This window comes from Cajanus cajan, chromosome 2 (genome assembly GCF_000230855.2).
Source record: "Cajanus cajan strain Asha chromosome 2, NIPB_CcT2T_4, whole genome shotgun sequence".
Classification (NCBI taxonomy): domain Eukaryota; kingdom Viridiplantae; phylum Streptophyta; class Magnoliopsida; order Fabales; family Fabaceae; genus Cajanus; species Cajanus cajan.
The window spans coordinates 68,491,810-68,503,611 of NC_138518.1; the positions used below are offsets into that span (position 1 = coordinate 68,491,810).

The following is an 11,802-nucleotide window of genomic DNA, read 5'->3' on the forward strand; positions in this document are numbered from 1 at the left end:
ACTAAAAACATCACATGTAGTTACATTTATTTTATTTTAATATTTTAGATGAGTTAATTTTTTATGCTAGGAACTCTTTGAGCTCACTAGTCTAATCATAAGATATGCTCCCTCGCAAATTACAACGAAATTACTTGTTTATACTGAACAACTCCATCCATGTCTCACTCACTAATTTTATATATTATTATTTGGTCGGAAGAATTTTCGAATCCTGCCTTGATTCTGATTACTGATACATAGTGAAGAACTCCATTCATGTCCATAGTACAAATGAAAATCTCCTAGAATGTCGTAGTAGCTTCTGAAAAGTGAGGGTGGAGGAATCTTGTTTTAAAACTCTGTTTCCTTTATAATTCCTGAAAAAGGTGCAAGACAAGAGGATCTTTGATATGATGCTTAAACACAGACAAAGTAGCCTTTGGAATGATAACTTTTAGCCTCTACAGATTTTTTTTTAAGTCTCTACAGAACTTTGTCGATATCACTTTTAATTTGAAATACATTATTGACACCAGCCAAGGGAGTTGGTGGGGGGTTATTATACTTAGTTGTAGTATGATAGCCTTATGAGAAATTAGATGCCCTTCTTATGATATTCTGTGAAGATCTTGTTTTGATTACTCCAGAGTGTATAAAAGGTCCAATGCTGTTGGGTATTTGGATAATGTGGTAACCTAAATTATGTCATATGCTTCTGCCATGATTAGTACCATAAGCGATGTCCAGCCGGTGAATGGATGTGACCCTTTTCCCTTACCATTATTCTGATCATACTGTTCCCACAAAAATCCAGTCTCTTCATAATTGCGTACTATATTTCTGCAGTAAGATGGAAATTATTTTTTAAAAAACAACCTATATCTTGAGAACAATACTACAATGGTACCAAACAAAATCAAACAATACCTTATTAAATTGCTTCTCAATTCTTTATAGATGGCTTTAGCCATGTCCTGATATGGCCCATTCTCTACAACATTCACAAAGAGGTATCAATGAAGTGTAATATTTGCAGATATATGGACTAGGACTGTTCAATTCAAATTACCTTTGGAGTAATGATGGAGCGCTGAAAGAATTCTGTAATTCATGTTTATCCAAATTTGACCTCTCCAATATGGGCCTTCCCTCTCTGAGTTGAATTTCATGTACAAGGAACTGTGAAATAAATTAAAAAAAAATTGGTTCACTATAATCGACTCATGCTGAATAAGGTCATACAAATTAAATCTATTGAAAATGCATTTGAATATAGGTAGTAGGCCTTGTCGTGGCAAGTGATCGTAGTCCAAAGTCAGTCCAAAAGAGGCTATCATTTGAAATGAGTTGAAGTTGCTTTTCCAGAATCCATGATCCCTGAATGAGAGACAGTCATATTAAAGTGAGCATCTAATCGTGAAGTCAGTCAAGCAAGGAAAAACTTGTTAGGTTTTAGGATAAAAAGTTCATAATGTTGAGAATATGTGAATTACTTACAGGTGAAATGATCTTCCCCATGAATGGGAATAGACTAACATAACCAATGTGAGGAACCATTCTCAATACGGGCCTCTCTAAAACATCCCTGACAAGCTGGCGAGCAGTATTATTGTGTCCTATCTCCACTTCTTTCCATTTAAGTTGAATCTAACATAGTTAAGGTTTTGTTGGGATAAGTTTATTCCCAAGTACTTTTAAGAGGAAAAAATTAAAAAGAAAAAAATAAAATAAAATAAGTTTAACTAAAAAGTTAATTTTAACATGATGCATAAGTTAATTTTAATTTATAAAAGAAGTTTATTTCATTTTTTCTTTTTAATTTTTTTTCTTATAAATATCTGTGGAAAAACTTATGCAAACATACAAGAAACATCTCATTGTCAGACGTGAATAAGGAACCCGGAACCCATGCATTCTTAATCTTGAAACATACTTATACTAATTCTGAACATTCATAAAAAAAAGAAAAAAATTCCTGAACATAATAACTAAACAATATACCTTTTCTGTATGATTTCCAAAATCAAAGTAAGCACCATATCTGTCATCATAATGCATCTGAAAAGTGAATGGACATCGAGCACATATTAGGCATGGATAGTGGCATCAAATTGACTCTAGTGTCAAGAAAACATTTGATGCAAACCAACTGCATAGTTTCCTTTCAATTTTCTGTTTTTTCTTTTCTTAAAAGCCATTTAAAAAAGAAAGAAAAAATATCTGATTGTTTTCCCTGTATCAAACTGCATCGATTATCCACTCAGATGAGACTCATTTTCATTATCTATATTACACGGGAAAAAGTCAGGCAAAGCTTTCTTTTCCAGATTTTCCGTTTTGCAGAAAAACTCAATAAATAAATAGTCTTCTAAATAAGGACATAAGTTTTCTTTTCCAGAAGAGTGATTTGTTTTACAGGATATTTCTAATTCTAGTTATTCTATAGATGTACTGTTCTCTTTCCTCTTTCTTCCTCCATTTTATTTGTCTCTCCTCTTTATCTTCACTCTATTTGCTCCTGTTAGTACTACATCCCCAACAACAAATTTGAAGAAAGGAAGACGAGGAGCAAAGGAAAAATACCTGGTTCAGCAACTCGACATCTGATAGCAATTTAGCAGTAGAACCATAATTCTGCATCATTTCATTCAATATGACAAATAATTTAGGTGATTTAACTTTCTGCTGCCTACATTTACCCTACTTTATATAAAAAAAAATTCACAATGCATTATTACAATATTGTTGAATTTATTTTTCAAATTTATACCCCTTCGGGTTTGGTTTCCTTATCCAACAACTCTTCAATGGAATGCAAACAATCTGCTGCAAGTAACATCCAACATCTAAGATCCACGTGCCGTTCATCTGCACTTGGGTGTGAAGCACGTGGATAATCATCGAATCCAGAGGTGAGTGTCTGAAAATGCCAGAATTAACGTTTTTTAGGAGCAAGTGTCTTCATTAAGGACAAGGAAAGCTTTGTCATAAGAAATCAACATAAACACTGATGGCTGTATTATGTGATATTTCGACGTAAAAAGCTCAAAGAACAACATAACTGCAAATGAGAATTCAGGTTCCATGCTCAATATTTCAGGAAAAAATTAAGTTCCTACTGTATCCTGTTGGTACAACCAAATAAATTGACCACCAATAGCCAAAGAGGCAAAAAGTGACAAGAAATCTTGAACAACCGGGTTTGCAACTTTATGCTTGTGAAGGGCTTGTTGCAATAGCAATCTTCTGTTGGAAGTATGCCAATGGTTTTTTTTTGTCAAGTTAATCTGCCGAGCTATCTAAGTAGTTCAGATTGAAATTGCAGACAAGTAACAAAAGAAAGTAAAGGTATAATAAGAAGGCATATTAGAACCTTGGGATTTAATTCAAGTATAGTCTTATTGTCCCGTCCATGCCAATAATAGCTGCTCATCTGTTTCCCTGATAAGAATAAAAAAAGGGGGAGGGGGGAGGGGGGTCTTCACTGTTCAGAAAGAAGCAATCTATTTCCAGTGCTCAATCAGATGAGGCCATTATAGTGTATACCTGACTGAGTTGTATTGAACCATTGGAACCATGCTTCTAATCGAACAAAGGCACGCTCTAGGAATAGAGAGATCTCAGTTTTATCCTTTGCAGTAAACTCATTATTCTTCAAGCCATTAACTATACCTAGAAAAATATATTTTTAACCGCTTCGGTAAGGACTAAGGACCTAATGACAAAGGATTTGTTTTATTTTATTTTAGATTTTTTTTTGGGGGGGGGGGGGGGGGGGAGCCGAGAGATCAAGAAATATACAGAAATAATAGTATCAGTTTACTGCTACACAGGTGCCAAATATACTTTTATAGAATCTTCATGTCCCATATAAAGAATATAAAAGTTTCCAGCAGAACAAAGATATTTCAACAAGTATTCGACATCACCCAACTAATGTCATATTTCTAATCTAAAGTGGTATTTATAGATAAAATGTACCTCATCAAAATTGTCAGATTGTCTCCATAAATTTATTACTTAGAAATATCTGAAGTATCATCAAATCCAGATCATGATTTCAAAGTTAAATCGAGAACATGAGAAGAGAGTTAAAGAGGTACATTATCACAGAAGAGACAAAAAATAACCAGGCAGCAAGTTGCTAAGTATCATCTCTTGAGGAAACAGAAAAATGAACACGTGCAGCCAAGCCTAAGTCATTCTAGCTAAAACTCAATAATGGGAACATTTTTGTAGCCTTCTTTCTGAATAATGATTTTCATAACTAGAAAAAAAAAAAAAAAAAAAAAAAAAAAAAAAAAAAAGGATAATATAAAAAGGGGAAATAGAAAAGGAACATTAACATATACCATTTAATGCTAAAAACAGAGTTGGAGGATTTCCATTTGTTGGATGCTGAGGAACATATTCCTCTGGAACCCGACTGCAAGTGCAAAGGAATCTACATCAGTAAGCCAGCTAAAAACTTGGTGCAATTATTTGAATAAAATGTTTTGTAGTACACCTCAGTGCTTCTGCCCCGAGAATTTGTTCACGCGGTATCCATCCATCAGCATTCATCAAATCTAACCAGTGTCCAATAATATCCAATGAAATATGGATATCCCAACGCCTGGTTAATGAGCACAGGTGCAAAAAAAATAATTTACAGATCACAGATTATTTGTTTGTTAAATAATACCACTAAGTCTTGTGCAGTCGAGAAAATGAAGCATTTATCTGCACTTAAAATGAATTTCAACAAGACAAATGATAATGATGATAGTCGTGATGGTGGTCATGAAGATTGAAGGATATTATTAGCACAAGAAACTAACCAGATTATAAGTTGATGAAAACCTTCATCCCATAAAAATCCTCTTGGAAAGGAAGGTCGACATGGTACAGCTGTGTAAAGCTCAGCAGGCCAATATGATATATAATTAACATGTTCCCTAAGCTGAAAAGGGAAACAATCCACTTAAAACAACAGAAAACAATTGCCAAAATCATCTTTTGTGTCAGCATTTTAATCCTTTGTAAAAATGAATATAGTGACAGATTAGATATTTAAGAGCTAACTTGGTAGCAAAAATTATGGTAATACCATAATCTTTGGAGGAAAAATTTAGGATTTTGATAAAATAAAAAGCTAGCACAAACGATATATTGCAGGTTCACATACATGATTAAAATCCTTCTCCAATTGTGTATAATGTGTTCAGTAGTTTGATGTTTGCAGTGTAATATTTGTACTTCTGGAAAATCTTGAATATGTACAAAGGTCTTAGAACATTTTCCCATATGTTGTTGACTCTAATTTGAGGGTTATGGGAGAAAGGGTAAAGAGGGTCGGCACTTTGGCAGTGTACTACGTACGCTGTTATTTGGTACTTATAGTTAGAGGTGTATGCGACAAATTTCGAAGATAAATTTTTATGCTGGCTTTGGGATAAATTAGTCTCACTCTTTTTATCCATTATATGTTCAGATAATAGTTGTTTCAAAGTGATTTCTTTGTGATCTACAGAATGATTTGCTAATTAATTAGCTTGTCTTGGTTTTTCTTTAAGCATGAATTCATTTCTGTAAGAGACTGAAGAAATTTTCAATTTAGTCAGACTTCTCTTTATTGGTTAACAATACTCTATTCTTGCAATTTTTTCTCTTACCTGTGAAATTTCTTTTTCACAACCAGGAAAATAAAACCCACGAAAAGTTACGATCATATGTCAAGTTATATGCTGTTAAGGGCTGGCATAGGCATACTCTTCAAATAATAGATATAAATAACAAACTAAACTACTACAGTAACTTACATTAAGGATTCCTGAAAGAGCAATTTTTGACTGGCCATAGAAGTAACCGATGCCACCGATTAAGTTTCCCACAGCAGCCTTACCAACAGATATGGATTCTGGATCTACCTGGAAATCCATTTCTATGATAGATTATGTTTTTTTCTAATAAACTTCTCAATGATTTTATTCAATCAAATGAAACTTTGGAGATTCATAACGCATCCAAGGACGAAACAAGAAGAATAAATCGTTCAATATGAGATAGCTAAAAAAAATACACGTCAAAGGACAATAAACTTAGTACCTTCTCAGCTAAATTGAAAATTTTCTCAAACTTTTCATCAAATGCTTGTTCTTTATATTTCAGTTGATTGGACAGTGAAGTTCCTAATATCGAGCAGAAGAACAAACAGTTACACACTGAGTTAGGATTTAGCAAGCTAATGTCAATTAGAATAAAATATTCTACAAATTCGGTAAAAAGTAGTCTGGTTCTCTTTAGAATATATATTGTATAATGCAAAAGAATCCCCAGATAAACCAGAAGTTGTTGAACTATAGAAACAAACACACTGAATTCTGAATAAATTATAAAAAATAATTCATTTTTAGGCTAAATTTTAATACAAACGCAGGTTTCCCCCCTAACAATGAGTTTCCTCCTTCAAAACACCAGAAATAGCAATCTGACATCTTAATTAGCTTCTACAAGTCTGACACACAACGTATATATCACCACTATAATTGTCACACGGTAACATCTAACGGCTTAATCCGAAACTAGTAAACATAACTGCTTAACCTAAATCCTAATACAAAATTATAACTTCCTAATTCAGAACTTGGCTTAGTCTATCAAAAGCCAAATGAAATGAACTTTTTTTATCTTTAGCTTAGATCATGCGCATACTATCCAAACCCAAAAAAAAAAAAAAAAGAAATTTGAATTTGAATTTGAACACAAAGTAGAGATATCTTTCAAATTTCAGCCGTTACATTAACACAAATTAGCCACACAAATGTGTAAGCCCCTGTAACGTCGATCAACATGAGAAGTATGTTTCCAGAGCAATGACAAAATCCTACGACAAAGTAAAGAACTAAATTTGCTCCTCTTTTATACGAAAGCACATAAATATACATGCATATTTTTGGACAAACACTGTAAGGAGGTGAAACAAAACCTGTAAGACTACTGACACGCTCTTCCACTTTTGAACCTTCTGAATCAGTTCCAGAGATAAATGTAAAATCTGTTGTGAAAGAAAATCCACCAATAATCTGCAGCATGAGTAAAAGAATAAGAAGTACATATGATAGTAAAACCATTTCAAGGATAGTTAAAGGATAATATGGGAAGGGATCTACTTAAAGTAGGAGTCCCAGACACTTACCTGAAAAACTAAAACATTTGGAGAATCATCTGATGAGTCGGATAGCAGCAGTCGATCTTGTTTTCTTATCTACTAAGACATGCACAAAAGCGGAGATATCAAGGCAAAACCCAAAATAAATAAATAACTTCCATAATCACATGCTGAGAATTACATGAAAATTATATCATCAGATAAATTGAATTGAAATACCATAACATACTTGAGATGCAAGATTTTCCTCAACACGATCAGACAAATTGTGAAAGTGTGGAGTGTGAAATCCAGAATAATGCAGCTCCAAATCATCCTAAAAGAGAAAAAAACATAGGAAAGTGAATAACCGGGCATAAATTACAGACAGTCAACATTAAGGCAAGAGAGAAAATGGTTTGTACTGGTTAATTAAAGGTCAAAGGAAAAAAGGGTCTGGAAATTATGATCTACGTAGTTAAAATACCAAATAAGGGCATGTTACATGTTTGCTATAAAATGCAGAGGTTCATAGGTTTATCATATTCTTGAACTGTTTCAAAGAAGGAAACATTGAAACATTAACTGTGAACTTTTCATAAAGGAAGTGTAATATAACTGTATGATTAACTAACCATAAACCCCAAAAAATGTAGCACTGGTAACAGAGTTTTTAATATTAGTATTCAACCATATCACCGTATCCTAGCATTACCATTGATTTTAAATGTAGCTGCCAATCTCCAATGTCGGCTCGAGAGCCAGATGCCAGCAAAGAATCCCCACGAATGTTCAAGTTTTTTCTACTTAAATTTAGAGCATTACCACCTTCATCAGCCAAATAGAAGAAAAGCTGGGCACCTCTCCCAAATTCTTCATTCCACTTGGACCTGAGGTTGGACCACAAGAAAAATGCCACTCAATAAATAAAAGTCACTGGAGCAACACCAAAATTAAGAACGATAATAAACTTAAGGTGGAAAATTAAGAACAATGTTGTTATGTTGTGTGTTACCACTTATCACGACTTCATGAAATAAATCATGCCAAAAGCTAAAAGTGAATTAAAATTAACCAGGGTGTCATGAGTTCATCTTCTCTGACTGGCTTACTGCAAGAGACCTGCTAGTATATACTTTGCTATAAGGAAAAGCTACAAGCAAATTTGTTTTGCCTCAATACACATATGAAAGTGAATTGAAGTTGATAACATCACTCACTTATCAGCTTGCACATTAATCTGAACTGCCCAATCCCCTCCATAGCCACTGCCTTCCTCTTTTGATTTTAAAAATCCGGTATTCAAGGTCAAGCCATGGTCAACCAGCACTTGATTTCCAAAATCACGTCCATTGTGCTTTGTCCAACCATAACTACTTAGGTCATCCTCATGTCTGCAAACATGCCGCAAATGATATCTACCGTCCTTCACAACAATCCACATTAATCCAGCAATCAAAGACTTTGGAGTCCTGAAATACAAACAACACCCAACCAAAAAACCAAAGTGAGCACACTTACTTGCTGAGTCAAATATTGTTGACCACTTTCTGTATGATGCACAGTTTGCATGCATAAATCAGTCAAATTTCATACAACTAGTATTCAGTATAATTTGAGATTGGATTACATTTCAATAATTGATTACCGTTATAATTAGTTATGAAAATGAGTTTAATAATTTGTTATATTACATGAAAGTAATTTTAAAATAATTTTTTATATTTGAATTGTTTTAAATTTATTTTATATTAAAATAATTTTTTGGGGGGTGTGCATACTATAAATATTTGTAATGGTTAGTTTTTTAAAATGATAATTGTTGAAAATAAAATAGGAAAAACAAAGGGCCAGTTTGATTGTTAAAAAAGTTATTTTTTTTTTCATTTTTAATTACAAAAATATTATCATGTTTTTATTTTATTTGTAAACATTTATAGAAGAATCAGTAAAAATAATTAAAAAGTGGAAATAAAATAAAAACAGAGTTTCGTTGAAAATAACTTTTAACCTTACATTCTAAAATTTTGCATATGATAGGAAGAAAAAAAACCATTTAAATATTTTTGTCAAACACACTAGATTTTCTTTGAAAATATGTTTTAACCTTAAAAAAAAATTTAAAAAAAAAGAAAGAAAAACTTCTCCACAATTAGTCATATACTCATATCCAAGCACGCACTGAATCTGATTTCTGATTCTAACAAAATGAAGATGGAAGAAAAAAAATAATAACGATGTATTTAAGTTAAATTAACCAATTTTTAAACATCGGGCTTTTAGCCCCTTTATATCATTAAAAAAAAAAACCAATTTTTAAACATAAATCATGAATAACTATTTTGCACAAGAATAACTTTTAAGAATTTTTTCTTTGATGAGAGTTTTTAAAAATTCCTTAAACTGTAAATCTAATTCGATTTTTATTTATTATAATTATTTATAAATTAAAATTTAATATTTTAAAATAAATTATTAAAAAATAATAATCTTAAACTATAGTATAAATTATTTATCATAAATATAAAAATATAATTTATATATTCAAACTAATATATATATATATATATAAATTTTAGTTATATTTATATATAATAAATATTTAATGCACAACTTAAAATCGATCTTTATATATTAAACTTGAATATATTAAACTTGAATGGTTAAGCGGTAGAAATTATTCTTTTATAGGAGTCTTTTAAGAATTTTTTTTTAACTTTTTATTTAATTTAATTTTTTATTTATAACATTTATTTATAAATTAAATTTTAATATTTTAAAATAAATTATTAATAATTAAAAATAATATATTTATTTATCATAATTTAAAATATAATTTATATATTTAAAAATATTTATTTATATTAATTTTAAATATAATTTACATATATTAAATATTTTTATTTATTTATATATAAATTATTATAAATATTAATTATATATAATCAATATTAAGCCTATAAAATATAGGGCTAAAATACTTTCGTAAACATAAACCGTCTTAAATCAAAGATGAATACTGTACTTTCTTTTTTTTCTTTTTTCCTGTAGGCATCTTCTATTTTTAAAATTCAAATGTAGAAGCACAAAACTTGAACCACCAAAATAGTCTATGCTTTGGTTTCACCATTAACAAAAGTGCGTACATGTTAAGATATGATTAATCTCGAGGGGAAAAAAATTAAAATTAAGGCTAAACGCTTTTTAAAAATAATGTGTTAGGTTTTAAAATAGGAAAATATTTGTAATAAATAAATAAATAAATAAATAACTAAAGTTTATAAGTAAACATATAGAACTATTTCCGAATAAAATTTTATTTCAGTATTTTTTATAATGTAATTAATTTTATTTTTTTTTAGGCACCTTAAAGGGTGGGATAGCTGCTTCAAGATTTAATGCGGCTGCATACATAATGCAAGATTCAAACTCCTGACCTTGCTTAAACGTGGATCAACCCCTACTGCTTTATATAATTAATTAATTATTTAAAATATATTTAATGATTAGAAAACTATTTTTATTGAATAAATATATTTGAATTGAATACCTGGCACGGATTCCGAGATAGAGCTGGGGGCGATAAGTTCCCCAGTACAAAGTCTCCTTATGGACACCTTGAAACTGCCACAACCACAACTGACAACACTCAGCAAAATGAAGAAAAAGAAGAAAAAGGATGAAAATTGACCTGAGGAAGCTCTGTTATCTTGGGCGCGGGAAACGGCGTGACTACGCGAGGAAGATGCTCTTCTGCTTCTGCACTCACATGCTTCACAAACACAAACAATACCATACCCACCACCACTCCACTTCCACTCATTTTCAAGAATCACAAATGCAATTTCTCTATTTGGAGTAATGGACTTTGCTTTTAATAAACCGCTATTCAACTCAACTTTATCACCTTCTTTCAGAACTTATGAGGATTATACAAATTTAAAATTATATCAAAGACAAATGCTTAATTATTAACTAGTCAAAAAATAGGTATTTCTTTGTTTCTTTCGATTACAGACATATTAGTGGGAGTAGAATATAGTTACCCATAGTTTTAAAGATAATTTTTTATGTAAAATGACTTTTATGTCATTTATATATCATTATCATGTAATTTATATGATTTTTATAAAATATTAAAATTGTCAAAATATTATATACACTAAAACAAAGAATTAACTTTATATATAAATTAGTAGGATAAGACATTTCATGTCTTTATATTTTCTTTAATAAAAGTGTTAAAAAATTAATAGTACTTGTTAGATTATTATGTTTGATTTTCAAATTTTAAGGTTTTTGAAGCTTATATTTATAATGTGTAAAAGTGAAAACCTAACATGCGATTCGATCAAATGATAATATGTTTAATTTCTTTTAGTTAATGGATGTTTGAACTAAAAAAAAAAAAAAAAAAAAAAAGAGAGAGGGAGAGTTTCGGAAAAAGTGATTTTTAATAAATAATTCTTTTAAAAAATAAATAAAGATTGCTTCCTAAAAGAACATTAAAGTACTTGTTTTAAATGAAAATAAAGTATATAAGTACCTTAAAAATTTTATTTATTTATTTTATTAAAAAAAATAAACAAACTTGATATTTCAAATTCAAAACCTTTAAACAAGTAAAAAGATTCAAAGAATTATTAGTGAATGTTTGGACTAAAGTATGCAAAGACAAGTTTTTTTTTCTT

General features: G+C 30.6%; 1 protein-coding gene across 1 annotated transcript; it reads right to left on the minus strand.

Moving 5' to 3' along the window:
- Nucleotides 1-162: 162 nt before the first annotated feature.
- Nucleotides 163-11,100, minus strand: LOC109810719 (mannosyl-oligosaccharide glucosidase GCS1). Its single transcript, XM_083068829.1, has 22 exons — nt 10,803-11,100; nt 10,662-10,735; nt 8,332-8,583; nt 7,827-8,001; nt 7,362-7,448; nt 7,160-7,228; nt 6,950-7,046; nt 6,070-6,152; nt 5,784-5,891; nt 4,803-4,924; nt 4,490-4,597; nt 4,335-4,408; nt 3,529-3,654; nt 3,356-3,423; nt 2,753-2,902; nt 2,566-2,616; nt 1,984-2,040; nt 1,480-1,629; nt 1,268-1,359; nt 1,052-1,161; nt 910-973; nt 163-822 (listed from the first exon to the last, which is right to left on the minus strand). The coding sequence occupies exons 1-22, from the start codon at nt 10,932-10,934 to the stop codon at nt 678-680; spliced, it is 2,394 nt and encodes a 797-aa protein (XP_082924955.1). The 5' UTR covers nt 10,935-11,100; the 3' UTR covers nt 163-677.
- Between the last annotated feature and the right edge of the window lie 702 nt (nt 11,101-11,802).